The 19,564-nt window shown below is 43.9% G+C and overlaps 2 protein-coding genes across 4 annotated transcripts in view; one reads left to right on the forward strand and one right to left on the reverse strand.

The window, feature by feature from the left end:
• Positions 1 to 7,339, reverse strand: part of myo1b (myosin IB) — a 52,206-nt gene extending 44,867 nt beyond the window's left edge. Inside the window, exon 1 of one of the 3 annotated variants that reach the window (XM_084908833.1) lies at positions 6,923 to 7,339. Coding sequence is in view for 1 of the 3 variants with exons in the window: in XM_084908834.1 (XP_084764960.1) it covers positions 5,394 to 5,396 (3 nt within the window). In the remaining 2 variants the exon portion in view is untranslated. Of the gene's footprint in view, positions 1 to 5,393; positions 5,413 to 6,914 lie in introns of those variants that run through there. The other 2 variants (XM_084908832.1, XM_084908834.1) reach the window with 2 other exon arrangements.
• Positions 7,340 to 8,031: 692 nt separating this feature from the next.
• LOC146370158 (eIF5-mimic protein 2-A-like) lies at positions 8,032 to 16,616 on the forward strand. Its single transcript, XM_084908835.1, has 12 exons — positions 8,032 to 8,156; positions 8,829 to 8,901; positions 11,687 to 11,863; positions 12,070 to 12,164; positions 12,249 to 12,314; positions 12,467 to 12,602; positions 14,088 to 14,197; positions 14,445 to 14,615; positions 14,911 to 15,057; positions 15,350 to 15,488; positions 15,767 to 15,889; positions 16,026 to 16,616. The coding sequence occupies exons 2-12, from the start codon at positions 8,838 to 8,840 to the stop codon at positions 16,055 to 16,057; spliced, it is 1,260 nt and encodes a 419-aa protein (XP_084764961.1). The 5' UTR covers positions 8,032 to 8,156; positions 8,829 to 8,837; the 3' UTR covers positions 16,058 to 16,616.
• The last annotated feature ends 2,948 nt before the right edge of the window (positions 16,617 to 19,564 follow it).

Raw genomic sequence — 19,564 nt, forward strand, 5'->3', positions numbered from 1 at the left:
AACAGTCCTAAACTTAGCCAATGTAAATAAACTCAGTGCAGGGGTACACATGTGTGGAAGGCAAGAGTTTGCCTCCAGAGGCAGAGCGGGGCCTTTTGATTGGCTAATAGGTCTCTCCTTCTCCCCTGTGGCATGCGAGAATGTCCCATAGAAACTTACATAACTAAGCAACTTTGCCCCTGACTTGTGGGTGTCTGCTCAGCTGGAGTCTCCTTCTGTTTCGGGGTTTCGTACGAGTCCCATGAACTCCACTGGAGAATTGTACTTTTTTCCTGTGCTGCTTTGCTTGCTGTGATATAATATTCGGGCTGGAAAAGAATCCCGGCTGTGACAAAGACAGTGCTGCGGCTGGCAGTTTTCAGTCCAGTCTCCTTTGGGAGAGTAATCCCAACGCCACAGGGCTGGAGATAAAAGAGGGGCCTGGGATGCATTCAGGGCTTTGCTGCACCAAAAACCTAATGTCTGCTGTTGTGACAGACTGCCCACACAAGACCAATAGATGAGGCCATGCAGTCATCTATTGTTCGCCAGTAGGACAGACGTCTCTTTCTGAATAGTCAGAACGGATCGTGCTCTGAAGCAAATGAAAATATGACAGGGGTATAATGCACTGTGATGTTTTAGACAGCATTGGGAATGAATGAAGTGTTGTGGGTGGCAATCAGAAGCAGCCCGAAAACGAGGCGACGTCTGACACTCAAAACAGAAACAATATCGTCGTGCCTCACGGACACAGACGCGTCTTCAACCGCGGATCCGAGGGCTGATACGTGACTGGAAACTGTTGGAGGTGCAGAAAAGGAAGGGGCGGATATTTCGCCAAAAAAAGAAGGAAAAAAAGATTTTTCAGCTGTCAAACCGACTTTTAGCTGCAGCGTAAGAACAGCACGACTTTCTGGAAAAAACTGGAGACTTCTATTTCACTTTTTCCCTGGCTTGTGTTCCCCCGCAGGGCACACTATTATTGGCCCATAAAGAAGCTGCCCAGTTCTTAGCAGCAGGCAGGAGTCGGTTTCCAGCAGCACTCGCTCTCACACTCAGCATGGAGACAACTTTTAAAGACTGAAAAGAAAAAAAAACGATGATGGATGAAAAATTATTTAGCAAACCAAGACATTTGAAATGTCTAATGATGTCATCAACCCCATCTCGGTTTAGCAGGCTCCAGTAAGGGGAGAAATATGTGATTACTTAAGTATATATATTTCATAAGTAGGTTACTTCCTCTTGGCCTGATGGCCTCGTGCCAAAGCAGCCCCAGTGATGGCTCGAGTCGACCAGCTGCTCGAGTGGTTTGCAGCGCACTTTAAAAATATAATTACTTACATTTGAAACAGTTGCAAAATTCTTTGGAGGCATGAAAAACAGCAGTCAGTTGTTCTGTGATCTCAGCCCATATGCTGCTTATATGTAGGACTTTATAATGCAGCCGCTCTGCTGCAGCACTCGGTGCTTTTCAAATCAATAAATATCATTTTGGATCATTTCCACATTTCAGAGAGGAGCAGACTTCCTAAAGGCTGCACGTGTAAATAAACCAAAGTTTACAAAACACCTAATAGCTCCTCTGTAATTACTGAACATCCAGAGCATTGGGGGATTTTGTACTAGCCTGCAACAATCAATATTAGTCAAACCAATTACACCAAACCAGTTAAATACTCATCTACTGCAAACTGATTGCCCGGTCGGTCATGGCAGTGAGTGCAAAGCCACGCCACACTGAAAGTGTGCTACTAAACACGAGTGTTTAAAGCAGGGAGCTTATTCGTTCTGAGCAAAAGCAGATGCCGACGCCTCGTGTTGACCTGGGAGATAATGCTGCCTGAGTGCCAAAAATGTGGCATCTGTCTGCATCTTGGACATCCTCGGCTGATAACCCACTACCCCACATTTAGAAGTAGCTTCCAGGCAGCCTGTGACAAAAATCCCATTAATGGGAATTGCTGCCTGCTGCTAAATGTTGTCCGAGATCCAAGAGAGGGAGAATGAGAGGAAACCTGACAGCTTTGATTAAACTCTTGGGATTATCCTTACTGCTGTGTGGGAGAGAAATGGGGGTAGAACTTATATCATCTATACTGATAAACACGAAAAACACTGACTTTTGTGGTTTGTCACAGATAAAGGGCAAAAAAAAAGAAGATTTTTTAAAATTGTGGTTGATATAAACAACACACTGACTTAATCAGCCTAAACCTGAATGACCTCGTATTAACCTCTGCCAATTTCCTCGGAGTAACCGGATTAGTAGTGCCCGGCTTTGTCACTCTCTCTCTCTCTCTGGTGCTTTTTGAATTTTGCATGTTTAAGCATCAAATGCCTCGTATGGTTTAGCTGTCATTAATCTCAAATCTAGATCAGCGATGCAGCAAGGCTGTATGTCACACAGTCACCTTTACTGAGCGCGCTCACACTGGCACAGCGCCTGTGTGCAGCACGTGGCTGTGATTACACATCATTTCAATTTGGCGTATTAAACCAAAAACATCAAAACTTAAAGTCTCCCACGGTTGGAGCTCAGCGAGGACGTTACTGCAGATGTAACACGAGGACTTTGAGTGATTTGCTAATCGAAGCCTAATAACCACTTTTTACTAAAACTTCTCGGGACGGCGATGTTTGATGACTCATCATCAGCTGTCTGTGACGTGCCGCAGACTCAAAGCCATCCAGCGGCACTGCCTTAACCCCTGCTTGTTAACGCAGCATGAAGCTTGATGTGCAGAGCAGACAGAGCACACCCACGACTCCGGGCCCGCCTCTGACACAACTCTCAGAATTAATTTCTAAATCAGTATTTCATCTACGAGTCCATCAGATTAAAGTGCTGCATTAAGAACGAGCAAAGTTTCTGTACAGAAAAATAAAACACACGTGAGAGATTTTATCATCTGAGATCTGACAGTAATGGATGTGCTGGACCTGGGATTGCAATGCATGTCGCAGCAATAATATGAGATGTGCTCTACTTTGTGCCTCTGACTTTGACCTAGATTTCTCAGTCAGATCACGCTATGGGGGAAACATGAATACAAAAATCACCATTAGAAGTACATTTAATATTTACAGGTCCTGATGTTTTTTCTGCCCTTCAGTGAGAAAAACGAGTCCAAACAAAGGTCAACAGCCGTGCAGGCACTCACAGGCATGCACAGCACAGATAGTGACAATGCTGGAGACACAGCGGAGCCAGTGAACTCGCTGCTGAGAAACCTGTAACGGTTTTGAAAATGTCAGTATTTCCAGGACAGTCGACCAATTAGGCTCTGCATCGTGGCCTCTGATGTAATCGCAGACACGGGTCTCGTGACGCTGCCTTTGGAGCAAATGTTTGGGAATAGAGTGGCGTTGAACAGATGATAATAAACATCCATTATGCAGCATAATACTCTGTAAAATTTCCCGCAGATCAGTCTAGCTTTGTCACAGAAAAGTCACAGCATGGCACGCTGCTGGCGCTGATGGAGATTAAAGCCCTCCCTAATGGAGCAGCAGCGTGGCATGGGGCCGAGCCAGAGAGCAGGGCAGGACAATGCAGCGAGGACAGAGGTTTACAGGAGCTCAACACAAGCAGCTGCCTGGAAACTGAACTGGAATTCCTGGGTCCCCAACACTCCAGCTGCAGATCTGTGTGAGGAAAGCTCGGCACGCCGACGGCCCATAGCCGCTGTGACAGCACAGACGCTGAAACTGAATCTTACACTAGATGATGGCCATAAACAGGAGAAAGATCTCACACAAATGTGACCCCATTAGCTCCGAACGCACAATCCAGGTCCAACATGAACCTGCAGCACACACACAAATGCTGTTCTTTATTTACAATACAGCCCAAAGTGCAGGCAGACATGAGGACGTTCAGTCAGGCAAGAAGCAGGCCTGTATCTGGAAATCAAGATGACAAAGTATTACACAATATTTACTCCACAAACCCTGAGAACTGGAGGAGTCAGCTTCTTCTTATGAGCAATGGGGCTTTACGTGTTCATGACACAAGCAGCCAAAGTTCTGGTAATACCACGAGACTTCCTGAAGTTGGGTTTTTGCGTTAATTTGCTGTGATCTCAGCCCCACTGAAATTTTCTTTCTGTTGTACTTAAAGTTTAAGTCTGGAAGCTGTGCAAGCTGCACAAACTTCCCAACAAACCATCTGTAAGCTTGGAAGCTCAGCTCGTTTATTAATGAGACAAGACGCTCACACAGCTTAAAAAGAAGTATCTGCAACATTCTCCGAGAGGTCGGGAGTGTCTGGAAATCATTATTCATTTTTATTCCAACAGAGAAGCTAAAATAAAAGTAAACGGTGCAGATAATAAGCTCCGATAGAGGACTTTATTCAGTAGTTTCTGCTCCTTCAAAAGGTCAGCGCTGCAAGAGCTCGGTGCGACTCACACACAGCGCACTGACCAGGTGAACCGGGCCAGCCTTTACAGACGATTTCAAATTTCATCAAAGAAAAATGGCAGTTACAGCCGAACTAAACAACACAGAGCAGTGGCATCCTATTATCTTACTTTTTCTCATTGATTGTACTTATTGTATTTTTGTATTTCCTTCTGATATCTGTACCTGAGCTGATGCAAAAATTTCCCCGTTGTGGGATCAATAAAGTCTTATCTTATCTAACTTTATCCACTCTAAAGTTTACTGTGTTTAGTTGTGCTTAGTGCCAGCGTGACTGTGCAAGGACAATAAAAAGTTATCTTATGATGGAGCAGATTTAAAGAAAAACTCTTTTAAAGATTTTCTACTTTTTGCATTTATTGTGATCAACTACTATTACTTTATCATCAGGGTTAAACCTCAGCACGAGCACTCAATCAGTATTGAAATAAGCGCTTACTGGGCATTAAATAAAAGCGCACAGGAGAACGGCAGCACTTTCATATCCCGTCCTGCAGGCTGCTCTGAGTTAGCTGCTTTAGTGTTGTCTGCTTCCCTTTATAATAAGAGAATGGGGAAAGCAGCTGCAGCGGACTTGATGAAGCAGTGAGAAAACGTATGGCATTATTACTCTGGCTCCTCTGGGAAACTGAGGAAGTGAAGTTTAAGCCGCGAAGTCAAATGGGTGGAAAGTTCTCAGAGTTGCACGGCACTGAGAATAGTTCTTTGTTAGGACAGTAAACTCAAGATGAAGTGTGAAAGAAAAAAACTCCCCACCTAAAGCAAAACTGGGAGAAAAATCACAATGCACCATGCCGATGAGGCCGTGACCTGGATGTGGAACTTTTAATGCCTCAAACGTTCAGATCCCCACCCCGCACGAGAGGCTGCTGAAGGCAGCGGAGCATGCAGGCCTCCGTCTATCACAGCTGATGCATGGTTAACACAAGCACACGCCACACTACACCGAGTTGCACAGGCAGGGAAGTGTAAACACCATTCATTACCATGGCGCTGGCTGGGGGACTTTGAACTGCCATCCATTCTGCATTAGGCCACAGCATCCCGCCCCACAGTGTTCATAAAGAGGCTTTTGGCACATGTTAAAAAACTGTGGCAACTTGATGCAAGCTGCCCAACAAGCTCACGCTGAGCAGAGCGACTCCAATGGCCGACACGCAGCCCTCTTCCAGCTGAGCTAAACGGTTGTTACTTTTCTTTCCAGGAGTCTTTCTTACAGCTCTGAAGGCTTACCACACACTACCTCTCACACTCAGCTTACATCACTGTTTGTTTGATCAGTGCGGGTAATAAAGTTCCCATCTGGTTTCCCAACTGAGAATCTGGCCAAAAGAGGTGGGACATATTTGTGGCGACCCACAAAGGGAAAGATACCAACTTTTTTTTTCTTCTTCTTTTAAAAGGTCTTATCTGATCCTCTTGGGACGCCAAGTTCACCAGAGGAATTAGGAGTTGGGAAAAAACAGAAAAGACGGGAATTAAAAACAACTTTGCATCAAAGGCAGTGAAGCAACAGTTGCTCATTGTTTGGACTTGACTGTTCCATTAACACTCATTTCCAGCTTCTGTGGCACTGAACACTATATTTACAGATGTGCTAAGGGAAGCAGCACCCCAAGCAGCTTTCCCCCCTAAAGCAACTGTTTTTTCCTTCCTATGAGGTATTTCACTTCTTCTACGAGTTCCAGGCTGGTTCCCAACCCACAGCAGACTCCGGCACAAAACAAACACTTTGTCCAGGAGGAACTTTGGGATGTTCCTCAGAGACGACTTTTATCCATGCAGAGCAGAAATGTTTTCTAGTCAGCAACATTATGATCTCTTGAAACCGGGGGCGCACTGAGGGCTAAGCCCACCTTCACCCACTTTATCCAGGATTTAATCTCACATTGATCCGTCTCTGTATACCTTTAATCCAGGTATTTCCACAGATCATAGTGCGGGGCAATGCAAGGATATTTTAATGGAAAAAAAAAACTTTAAATGATTCCAGAGTTTCATCGTCCTCTGCATGGGTCGTTAAATCTGCCATTTCACACACAGAGCTGAGCGTTTGGTGACAGCAGCACCTGAAAACGCTCGTTTGGAGCTTGCTGTCCTCTGGTTCAGGGTCTGCAGTGGGTTTCTGGCTCCGCTCAGCCACAAAGACGGTTCTTGCCCGCAGATGTAGGCAATTAGCGACAACGGTTTTCAGGAATACTGCTGAATGAGCCGCGGTTTGCAGCAAGAAAGAGACATTAAACTAAATCCCTCCTGCGCTTTCTCCCCCAAGTCATAGAAAAGTAAGAAACACACAGAGAGAAAGAGAGAAACAGACACAAAAAATAAAAACGTATATATTTATCCCCCAACCCCCTCCTGTACGGAGAGGGGAGGAATGAATGAGTTGGGAAGCAGGCGATCTAAAGAAATGGAAAGTTAACTTTTGAAGAGTTTCCGAAAATGTAACAGCGATAAACCAGAGCCAACGGAGAAGAAAAAGGCTTTACACTTCCAGAACAACTTACCGCTTTACCTCTGTGGAAGTTGCTCCCTCTTGTCCTAAATCCACTCTACGGACAAGAAAAAAAAGATCCCGGGATGATTCTCCAAGTCAGGAGAGGCTCCTGAAGCCCTTCCCTGCTGTCTTTGGGTTAACTAGTGTCTGCCTGTGTTGGATGAGGCTGGAAGAGGCTCTCATCCGAATCTCAGCACTTTGAATGGAGCTCTGATGGACTTGAGAGCGCAGAAACTGCCGGGCGTAGGGAGTGGCTGGAGAGGCGGCTCTGGGCTAGTCAGCTCGTCCAGTGAGTCCCCTAATCACCTCCAGCGCTGGGGAGGTGGTGCCTTCAGGTGTCGTCGGAAACAATGCCACCTAGTCTTTTGTCCCCACACATAATAGTTTAACGAAACATCCAAGTCAGAAAGCAAACAGCGAGCTGCTTCCTCCTCATATTTACTAACTAAACATTCAGGCAACGTGAGCTGTTTTAACTGCTCCATGGCTCCTGTGCGGAGAAAAGAGGCGGTTTGCTGCAGAGACATTGAGCGTTGGAAGGATTTTTAAAAAGTAAACTGGACTTTGATTGTTTAAAAGCGAATTTTCATTATGCGGTATTATGATTTGTTAAATTATTCTCACATAAGTAACTGTAAAAAGGCGAACTGGTTAGGTTATAGTTGGCCAAACTTGTTTGAAGAAGTTCCCACACGACTTTGGGAATATAACCAAGATTTACGAGGTGAGTGTGAAGCAACATTAAAGTTTCCCTTCATCGTTATATATAAACAGACACTCCATCCACCCGACAGCACAATACCCCCCTCCTGTGTCTTAATACTACATAGCAACGACGATTTGACGAGCTTTTAATGAAACTGGGCCAAGTTTAATGGTTAAAGTCGCTCTCTGTGCACAGGAAACTCATATTTGTGATTTTGTTGGGGGGTGTTTGTCTCTTCTTGTACTGATTTACAGATTCGGACTTTACGGTATTTGGGGTTTAAACCAGATTTTCCTTTAAATATCACTCACTCCTGCGTTGCATCCAGAGGAGACCTGCAGTATCACTGCATTCACGGCGGTTATTTATTTGGTTTTAACCGCTTAAATTTCGCTCTTCAGTCAAGTGTGGCGACCCAAATACACTGCGTTAGTGCGCACGCGCGGTTACGTCTACAGCTTCCTCTTCCCTAGAACTGGTTGTACTGGAGTCCAGTTATACTAGTTTCTTTGTCACGGACTGTTTTTGTTCTTAAAGAGGATTTCGGTGAGTTTCTGACTAATTTTTTCTCTTTGTGGAGCCGAGCGCTGCTCGCAGGAGTTCAGTTTACTGCGACACTGCGGAAGGAAATTCCAGGAAAATGGATTATAGTTAGCAGCAAGCTAGCACTGCCCCAGTGTTATTGTGTTATCTGAAGTCAGATATCCAGAGTTGGCTCGCTCGGCTTTGATAAATATAGACAGTCACAGCTGGCCTTTTTGGGGGGTGATATTTATAATATGTACAGAGTAAAGTGCTGTTTTTATAGATTCGTATCATGACAATGAACGAAGGTAGACAAATGTCCTCGTATGGTGCTGTGCATGCACTGCTGCTCGTACATTTAGCACGCGTGGTGACGTGGACGATGCTAATAACTGTGGTTACCGCTAACATTTATGGTAAATAGCATTGTTGTTTATACCTGTATGAGTATATGTGTGTGTGTATACATCCGCAGGGGTGAAGGCTCATACCAGCCTCTGCCCTTCCCTCCCAAACAAATAATGGGGGTGGCTAACATCTGGCTTGTTTCACGTTGCGCTCCCACATGCACACAACATTTGTATGATTCATGCAGATCTGATTATGCATGGGTGGAACTGTGCGGACGGATCCAAGTGGAGTTATTTCCATTGTTGTTTCCTCACCCTGAGCTCATTTGTGTTTGTCTTGCAGAGTGTTTTTATGAGTAATCAAAGGCAGCAGAAGCCTACGCTAACAGGCCAGCGTTTCAAAACTCGGAAAAGAGGTGAGAAACCGCCAAGCATCAGTTTGTTTTGGTCACATTAAACACAGGTGGTTTCATCAGGATATACAGATCACGCCCGCCTGTCCTCCCTGTAGCTTTTCATGCTACCAGCAATGGAAAAGCACAGATTTTGAAATCCTGGATTGGCGTCAATCTTGATGCCATAATTAAAACAAAAAAATCTTGCAGATAACCAATGCCAATTTTCAGTTCTGATTCAATTAAATTCTATTTTATTTATATAGCACCAAATCTCAACCACTTAGTCTTTGACTTACAAATATTGTCAATTACAATAATGCAGGCCGGCAGTGCCAAGATTTGCCTGTTTTTAATCTTTTACATTCTCTGCCAACCTTTTGTAACTGGGAACAAATACTTAATATGAAACAAATATATGTAGTATTTAAAAGACTTTTGGCTCTTCATCGTGCCAAAAATCTGAACTGAGTCCCCCCTTTTTTCTTTTTTTAAACGAAATCTAAGTTCAGCTTCACTAGCCACACCCACACTGCCAGATCTGCTGAACCAAGAAATCATTTCATGGATTGCATTTATATAGTTTTAAATAACTTTTCATTTCGAGACCCTCAAAGCGCTTTACAATACCACTATTCATTCACTCTCACATTCACACACTGGTGGAGGCAGCTACAGTTGTAGCCACAGCTGCCCTGGGCCAGACTGACAGAAGCGAGGCAATCGGCCCCTCTGGCCGTCACCAGTAGGCGGTAGGTGAAGTGTCTTGCCCAACGACACAACGACCGAGACTGTCTGAGCCGGGGCTTGAACCGGCAACCTTCCGATTACAAGACGAACTCCCAACTCTTGAGCCACGATCGCCCACCACCCATTTAAATAGAAGCTGTCTGGTAAGTGAAGCAGGCTTAAATAAAAGAACAGCACATCATGCCATGAGCTAAAGAAACAGCTGAAAAACAAAGTTGCTGACAACTATCAGGCTGGAAAAGGTTACAGAGACATTTGTAAGGCTCTGGGACTCAAGTGAATCACAGTGAGAGCCATCAGCGACGTGAAGAAAACCTGGAACCATGGTGAACCTTCACAGGAGCAACCGGCCTACCAAAATGGCTCCAAGAGCACATAAGCGATTTATCCAGGAGGTCACAGACAAACCCAGAACAACATCTAAAGAACTGCAGGCCTCACTTGGCTCAGTTACATCTGATGTAAAACTGAAGCTGTTTTTATGGCTGAGCAGACGTGGTGCGTTCGCTGTCTGCTCTAATCTGAGGACTGCCCAGATGCCTGCAGAGAGCTCTCTTGTGAGACTGAGGTAGTTTACAAAGTACGTGGTAAAACCAGTCTGTGACAACTCTTGCTTGTGCTGTTGTTGATCCATCAGGCAGCTGCAGATAAGAGCGAAGTTCTAACAAACAAAGAGTTGAAGCGAAACAGCATTAAAAACAATGAAAAGGTCACTGCAGCCACCATCTGTGCTTTTCATGCTTTATTTTTTGGCCTTTGAAGTTTTTTCATGGCCCTCCCGTTTTGGGTGAACTCTGGTTTTGCTCCTTGCTCTGTTCCATCACACTTACGTCACTTAGTTGCTTACGTCATCCAGTCCTCCAGGATCTTGGATGACTGCACAGGCGCACATCTGGGGTGGGTGAAAACCCCTCTCCCCCTCTGTCCTCTCAGAATCGTGTACGCGGGTGGAGACATAAAACCGGCCTAACACAGCATTTCATGAAAACAACGTCATACCAACAGTCAGGCATGGTGGTGGAAGTGTGATGGCATGGGGCTGCTTTGCTACTTCAGGACCTGCTCAACTGATGGAACCACGAGTTCTGCTCTTTACCGGAAAATCCTGAACGATTACATTCAGCCACTACTTCATGCCCTCAAGCACGTTTGTGTTATGCACCAGAACAATGATTGAAAACACACCAACAAGTCCAAATGGCTCGAAAAAAGTTGTTTTTTTACAGCCTCCAGCTAGAGAGAGAAATATCTTTTTTAAAATGTCTGTCTGTTATTTATTGACTCCAAATTTGTTGTGGATTTAAGTTAGACATACTTTTTAAAGTAAGTTATCTCAATAGTGGGAGTGAAATTATGGAACAGTCTAACACATAGGTGTCAAACTCTGGCCCGCGAAGCCATCCAAATTATTATTAGAGCTGGCCTACTGGTATTATACAGCTAATATATATATATTGTTTAGTATTAAGCTTTGCTTGTTCCATATTCAGTTTTTCAGCAAAACGTGTTTGAGTCCATAAGAAGAGATTCATTCGTAAATCTGGAGGAAGATTTTTTTTTTTTTTCAATAAATATTAATGTTAGCCCGCGACCTTGTTCCAGTTTTGAATTTTGGCCCACTGTGTATTTGAGTTTGACACCCCTGATCTAACATAAGAAATAAAAGAAAGCAACAACATATACCAGTTTAAAATAAAATATAAAAAACTAATTTAAGAATAAAGAAAATGGGGTAACCCAGGACGGTAATTGGGATGTTTTGGTTTATTTGTTTCAGTATTTGTGAATCTGCTAATTTACATATTCTGTCTTTTATTATATGAAAGTAACTATATTGTGATGAGTTTTGTTTTGTTTCATTGTTTGTTTGTTTAAGACTAAAAGAAAACTAAATGAATGAGATGTAAAATTTGTGGGGGTATACAAACAAGTGTATACTTCTGCCTACTCCCTTTCAAACAAAATAATGGAATGATATCACGAAATGATGCTGAATGTATACATTTGAAATAAAAAATGAACTGAACTAATTTGTCTTTTTGTTCTTTTTGCACAGATGAAAAGGAGAGGTTTGACCCTTCCCAGTTTCAGGAGAGCATTGTACAGGGTCTGAACCAAACTGGCACTGATTTGGAAGCTGTCGCAAAGTTCCTTGATGCCTCTGGTGCAAAGCTTGACTACCGACGCTATGCCGAGACTTTGTTCGACATCCTGGTGGCTGGTGGAATGCTGGGTGAGTTGCAGGATTGGCATTTCTTTTAAACTTTGCATTATACCATGGTAATAAAATGTGTCCCCCAGTCGAGCGCTCTCTGGGTCTTCAGGTTAATAGTGGCGTGCATAAGTGTCCCCCCCTGTTTTTGAATTGATGTCGATACAGTGATCAGCAGAGGTGAAACATGTGAAGCGCCTAAGACATGAATATGTGTTTAATTTCAGCCCCCGGGGGTACGCTGTCAGATGACATGACCTGTACAGAGTTCTGTCTCTTCAAAGCACAAGAGGACATGGAGACCATGCAGGCATATGCACAGGTGAATACCACTGTGTTCTTGCTCAGTTCACGTTTTAATATCCATTTGTTTTTATGGATAATAAAGCAATTTTCCCCCCTTTAGGTCTTTAACAAGCTCATTAGGCGTTACAAATACTTGGAGAAGGGATTTGAAGAGGAGATCAAAAAGGTTTGTTTCTCTGCATAGCCAGGTCACGTAGGTAGCCTGACCTGCCTGACCGGGTCGTGGCTGAAATCTTGAGCAGTTTGTTTCAGTTTAAAATATAAAGAGTACAGCTTTGCCTCTGCTGTGGTTCAGCCTGCATGTTTACTGTTTTACAGCTGCTGCTGTTTCTCAAGGGTTTCACAGAGTCTGAGCGCAACAAGCTGGCCATGCTAACAGGGATTCTGCTGGCCAACGGGAACATCTCTGCATCCATTCTCAGCAGCCTCTTCAATGAGAATTTGGTCAAAGAAGGTACTCGGCTTTAATACTCGGTCTGTGTGCAGAATTATGTTCACGGTTTCTCTCCCCGATCCACCATTTATCAGACATTGTAAGGACCTGTGCACACACAGCGCACTGTTTGCTTTATCTGGACAGCCTGAATGCTTTGCAGTTATTAATGTAGAAGTAGCAGAGGGACGGGCAGTCATGCAAACGAGTGTTGACAGCATGTAGGCTTTCATTTTAGTCAGAGACTATGGAAAAGCCTTTGATGCCTGCAGACGTGTCTGTTTTCAGCTGCTGGGATTAATCAGGGGAAAAAAATGCTGCAGAAATCTCACATTTTGCTCATTCAGCAGGGCCGAAACGACGCTCAATGAGTGGAACTAAATTATTAAACTTTCAATATTAAACATTGTCACTGCAATGTTATCCTCCCATTTGAGTTGTGGAAGTTGTTCTTTCTCTCGTCATTTACTTGCCATCAGTCACATTTGAATCCATTTTCTCCCTTTTTTTCCTGAAAGAAAGTCAGCGATGGGAAGTCGTATCCTTTATGATTCCAAAGACGAGTCTTTAAAATAACTGAACGCACAAAGAAAACATTTGGGGAATCTCCATTAAAGCAGCTGGTGTCAAACATCTGCTTCAGGACTGTCTGCTCCACTCTTTGTTTACAACTATAGTTAAAATATATTCTAAAAAAGCTGTTCACCCCTGAGTAACCAAAGTTAATGTAATTGGTCGAACAGTGGACTTAAAGTAGAAAACAAGCAGGCTACACACAGAGATACCTAACGTCTGTCCCTCTGACACAGAGTTTGCATATTTGTGCATGCTGATAGCAGCTGCGTGGCCAGGCTACAGAGAACCTGAGGTTTTGCAGTACTGCACGAGTCTGTGGGTAAAATGTGACTTCTACTCTAAAATACTAGAAAGATGCGCCTGCGTTTCGTTACTACATTTTACACGTGCATGAAGTGAATGCTTAATATTTTCCATTCACAGCCCCCCTAAGGAAAAGGGAATTTTAAAAAAAGCTTCAGAGTAATGCAGTAATGCTAATTTCTGTGCAAATAAGTGCTCTTGTTACATGCTAGTATTATTAATGTGCAATGCAGTAAAAGGTGCAGATGGTGCTGTGAAGTTTTGCTTTGAGTGGGCGTTGTCAGCCGGTTGTCTGTGTTGTACCAGAAGAAGAGATTAAGCACAAACACAACAGCTAATAAATGTGATCAGTTAATCCATCAGCATCCACTGCTGCGCTCTTTGAAAGGACCCGACGGATGGTGATGGTTTTACCTTTTTGATCATCATACATTTTCATTTATTTATCTTGTAGATGCAGATGTTTATTTGATTCACCCGCTGGTCCAAACTTGAATGTTTTCTTGTTTGTGGCATTTTTCCCGTTAAGAGCCTCGGTGTTGTGTTTACCGGCGGATTACTTTGACTTTCTTTATCCTGGCAGGTCTGTCAGTAACAGCTGACTCACATTTTTGTGCATTTGTTCAGGTGTTTCGCCTTGCTTTGCTGTAAAACTCTTCAAATCCTGGCTTTCTGAAAAGGACATCAACTCGGTTGCTGCCAGTCTTCGAAAGGTTGGCATGGACAACAGGCTTATGGTGAGAACGACATCTTCGCTACAACATCTCTACGAGGCTTAGGCGAAGCGGCGTTTCCCCACGCCGCTCAGCGGCCTGTCGGCGTATTCTAAATATGACTGCTTAATTACGGCTCTGCATAAATTGAATAGTTTCAAACTATTGTGGCAGTCACAGCAGCTACTGCACCAAAGGCCTCCTAATTGCTGATGAAGGCTTGTTCGGATGAATGGGGTCTGCTTCAATGTTTGATTATGTAAATTTGCAGGAACTTTTCCCGGCCAACAAGCGGAGTTGCGAGCACTTCTCAAAGTACTTCACAGACGCCGGGCTCAAGGAGATTTCCGACTTTGCCAGGAACCAGCAGTCCATAGGTGCTCGCAAAGAGCTGCAGAAAGAGCTCGAGGATCTGATGTCACGTGGAGAGCCCCTCAAAGACGTAAGTGTTCGTGGTTTTCCATCTTCTTTGGCACAGACTCGCTCCTCGCAGCACACCGCTGTGTAGTAGCACTTAAGATTGCTTTCTGCTTGACCTGTCACCCTTTTGTCTTGAGGAATGGTGAGGAAACGGATGCAGTGGATCAATGGCAAATTCCTGAAATCCACTCAGCCTGAACATATTATCTGCTCCTGCCAACCTCTGTACCCTGCCAGGGTGCTCGTAGGTAATGTCGGCCGTGGTTGGCCTGCATTGTCAGTAACGTTTGTTCCGTCTCTTGGCTTGGATCTTATAGATCATTGCTTACGTCCGAGAGGAAATCAAGAAGAACAACATCTCTGAGCAGACGATGATCGGACTAATTTGGTCCAGCGTGATGAGCTCGGTGGAGTGGAACAAGAAGGAGGAGCTCGTGACGGAACAAGCCATCAAACACTTAAAGGTGACGCCTGCGTCGCTCTGCTCTTCCTGTTCTTCTTCTCTCCCACGGCAGTTATGACACGATCCGAGAGATCTAAAGAAACGTACGGGTGTCACTCTTAAATCGTGCCTCAGAGATGTTAGAAAATCCACGCTGCTGTAGGCTTTGAACTCGGCAGAAAAGATAATTGATTTAGTAAGGCAAAGTGGAAGTAATGGAAGAAATCAGAAGCATCTCCCCCTCCCACTCTGTGTGTGAAACTTTCACAGTGGTAAAACTCTTACTCCAGCTTTTCCCTGGTTTCCATCCTCAGCAATACAGCCCGCTGTTGAAGGCTTTCACCTCCCAGGGCCTCTCAGAGCTCACGCTGCTGCTGAAGATCCAGGAGTACTGCTATGACAACATCCACTTCATGAAGGCCTTTCAGAAGATTGTCGTACTGCTCTACAAAGGTGAGTTAATTATGCCCATAAGGCTCCTGTTCCCACCTTCACATTTGGGGAGGAAAGACGTTTACTTTGCGGCAGGAAGCGACGCAGGCTTGTGCGACTGATGCCAGATGGCCAGAGATTATAGCCAAAACTTTGCCTTGGTTGATGTCATCAACCTGCCTGGTGACATTTGTTTTCCCGGCACCTGCGGACGCATCTGTGCTGTTGGCATCGAGTTGAAATGATTTCTTTTTCTGTTTTATGTTCTTGTTTTTATCTTTGTGTGTGTTTTCTCCCAGCCGATGTCTTGAGCGAGGAGGCGATTCTGAAGTGGTACAATGAAGCCCACCAAGCTAAAGGAAAAAGCGTTTTCCTTGAGCAGATGAAAAAGTTTGTTGAATGGCTCAAGAACGCAGAGGAAGGTAAGCACCTCGTTTCTGTCTGCCACTGATGGGAGATGCCCCAAAACGCGCCTCGTGTTTATGGTCTCTCCAAATGTTAGTAACTAAATGCACGTCGAGTTTACGCGTCTGGTGACGGATGTTTCCTTTCCTTCAGAGTCCGAGTCGGAGGAGGAGGATGCAGACTGAAGACCTCTGCCTATAAAACCATCGAAATTTGTATTTTTAATCAGATGCAGTACAAGAATTTATAACAGACGCCTGTTCTCTAGTTCTTTTCTTTTTCTATTCTCTACCTCTTCATATCTAGTTCGACTGTAATGTAAGGGCTTTAATGGGGTTGTTTTTTTTTGATGCTCGTATTCATCTTCAACCTCCTTCAGGAGCCAATCAGAGTGCCACATTTAGCTGATAGACTGAAACCTCTGTCATGTGACAAAGCAGAGCGTTTTGGTTTTTTTTAAACACGATACCCTTTAAAATTCGACCATGTGAAGGCGTGTTTCAGTCTTTGTGTTTGATCGCTCTTATTCGGTCCTGTGAAGTGAAAACTGTTGATTTGCGTCTCAGATATGTGACAACTTTGAATTTGTTGCCAGTTTTTAAGATTCTTTATCCATTATTGTTAATGGAGCCGTGTCATCATAAACAGAACTTTGATTTTTCCATACATCATGTGTAACAACCACACTAGCTTTGTAGGGTTTTTCCCCTTTATCGCACATTTTCAAATAAATGGTTTTCATTACTGCCGTGTCCGTTCATGTGGAGTTGAAGGTGAATTAAAGGAGCAATTAGAAGATGTGTATGCACACAGATAAACATGGAAAAGTAGAAACTGAGCTCTTGTGTGTTGAGATCGCACTAAAGTTTTCACTGTTTGATCTCGGCTGGCCTTATCTAATCGTGCAATCAAGAACGGCTGGCTGCCATGCGTGACCCGAGCTGCAAACAAAGATCTCTCTTCACTCCTGTCCCACTTTAAATGGTAATTATGGTTCAGTCAAGCATGTAGGAATGAAAGTGAGATGGTGATTCAAGATGTTATGAAAATGGAGGTCCACATTCATTATAAGAGTCATCTCACAAAGTCTGGAAAGCAGACCGCTTATTGTAATGTTAGCACAAGACGAGGAGAGGTCAGGATGTGCTTGTGTCCAGCTCTTTGTGTTCGATCTTTAGTTATTTTAGCTCTATAAATGTGGATTTGTTGGAAGCAGAGTGATCGTGTCATCACGTCACAAACGAGCACTCTGGCTCTCACAGCCGAGTTACAAAAAAGCTGCATAGGATGAACTAGTAATGTTAGCTGTTTTATTCAAATGCGTGTAGTACAGAGAATTACAGTACATACTGTAAGTACAGCAGAGCAGCGTGTGTACAATCGACCAATAATCAGTTTCCCTCTGTGCCAACAGATGGCAGTAAATCCTTAAGAGACATTATCTCCCCTGTTTAAGCCTCCCAGAGTTTTAGAGTGAAGCTCAAATAGAAATGCCATTTTGAAGAAACCAGACTAGAAAGTATTAGACACAGCACCACTCCAAAGTATTTTCTCTGCCTGCGTGTCCCAGGAGGATTTGTTTGCCTTTTGGTTTTATTTAGTCACTGTAAAGAACATGAGACGGTTTGGGAGAGTGACGTGCTGCGGGGGGGAGACACGACTGCTTTTCAGATTTGCACATCTGCACGTGTGCAGCACTGAATGGCAATGATGCCTCCCAACTCCACCTCTAACTGCGCAGTACTGTTATCTGCTCGCTACCAGTGCTGCATGTCTTCACTCGCTCATTTATTTATATATATATATATATATATATATATATATATATATATATATAATATAGTAATCGTTTTATTTATTCGCTCCTCCCCGCATGTCGTTGAGTATGTGCACTGCTGCACACTGAGGAATGCTGCAGTATAATGAGCTGTGCACACCCTGACACATCTGTTTGTTTTGCTTCTCTGCCATTTTCAGCAATTACGTATGCTGCTGGATATACAGTAGGTACTCACGTGCTCTTTCTTTCACAGGTGTGTCTCACAGCATGTCAGGGTGCAAAGACTAAACGTATTGGCTGAGACGGACTTAAATCCTGGCTCTCAGTGACAGCGAGGCTGGGCGTGTTTGCGTTCCCTCGATGACTTTGTACATGAAGCATTTACACACAGAAAAAAAATTCTGCTGCCACATAAAAAAATAAGTGAGAGAAAAATAGACCGGCCTCAGTTGGACTTCCTGCTTGAAGTGAACAGAGCAGCAATGTGCCAGGGAAGGCCAGGGGAGTTCTGGAGAGCAGTTCTTCCGGATTTCACACTGTGGCTTTGGTCGGTAAACATGACTCGGACCGCAGAACTCATCTGAATCAACAGAGACCGGGAGACAGAGCAACCGCTGTTTTGAATGAGAAGAGACAGACTTGAGATAATTAGTTTTCATCACAAACTACATCTCGCTCTCCTGAAGAGGCCGCGCTGTGTCACATGACTCTGTTTGGTTGCTTTTTGCGTTTTATGGAAGTCACCTGGTGAAATATGAAAACTGTTTGTCCTCGCATCAGCTTTCTGCTCTTTCAAAGCACTCGGCCATCCTGCCTGCTCTTATTCATAGACGAGCGAGCGTCTCTGTGTCGGGAAACCAAGACAGCTGAAGAGTTTTTGGGTTACAGGCGTGCTTTTGTCATCGTGGCGCTGTTGGTCCCGTTACCCGGATGTAACGCTGCTTTGTCTCGCTGAGGCACACATGGCTGCCTTTTTAATGTCTGGGCCTGACACTTTTATTCTCAAGGTTACTCATCATGTATAATGATCCCATTGTAGCGGCAGCTAATTACAGAAGACAGCGACGTCGGTTTGAACCTTTCAGGCCACCGTTGCTGCTTAACTGAGAACGCTGCAGTCTTTGAGTTTGGTTTTAGCTTTAAGAAAGCAAATGAGAACGTGCCCACTGACACGTTTCTTTATTTATTAAACATGTTGAAACGTTTAAATGTAAAATTGATTTTGCGGTTTGAGTTTGAATCGGTCCATTTTTGTTCCTTATGTCACAGGATGAACATAACTCATTCACAGCTGATGCGCTGTGGGTAAAGGAAGCGGGGAGGTGTGCCATCATAAACTATAAAGACTTTTTATTAACGCCTGACTGTAGCTCTCGTTTTCCGTTCGCATTTCACTTTTCTGTATTAACAACCAAAGTAATATCAGAGCAGTGAAATGTGTCCGTTTCCTGCTGGCAAAAGGGAAAAAGCAGTGATACAGCTACAGCTTAGAAACTGAGCATTTGGACAGTTTCATAGAATCACAGTCAGAGATTTTTTTTCTTCGCATATTTGATTCTTCTCATACCAGATAAATCTGCATCCTTTAATCATTAATCTGCCTTTGGATATTTTTCTGTGCTCACCTTCTTTCAGTACCTTTTTATGCTTTGCTGTTACGCCCCTAGTCTAGGCGTGTAGAGACGCACATAAGGTTGGAGGAGAGAGAGACAAATACCCGCCCTGGTTCCCAAGCCAAACATCCAAAACCAGTTGTGAGTAAAAAAAAAAAGGTGATTTTATTGAAGGTAATGAAGCATAGCTCCGGGGTGAACCCAGGCCAAAATAATAAACAAAACCAACTAAGTCCCACCAGAAAACTAACTAAACCCTAAGAAAGAAACAGAACAAACAAATGACGATACTAACCCTC

The sequence above is a fragment of the Perissodus microlepis genome, chromosome 16 (genome assembly GCF_051167445.1).
Source record: "Perissodus microlepis isolate ML-2025 ecotype Zambia chromosome 16, ASM5116744v1, whole genome shotgun sequence".
NCBI lineage: Eukaryota > Metazoa > Chordata > Actinopteri > Cichliformes > Cichlidae > Perissodus > Perissodus microlepis.

Coding starts and splice junctions, on each gene's coding strand:
- LOC146370158 (XM_084908835.1), top strand. CDS start 8,838: ATGAGTAATCAAAGGCAGCAGAAGCCTACGCTAACAGGCCAGCGTTTC. Junction 11,864..12,069: donor GGTGGCTGGTGGAATGCTGG/GTGAGTTGCAGG, acceptor GTTTAATTTCAG/CCCCCGGGGGTACGCTGTCA. Junction 14,198..14,444: donor GCATGGACAACAGGCTTATG/GTGAGAACGACA, acceptor GTAAATTTGCAG/GAACTTTTCCCGGCCAACAA.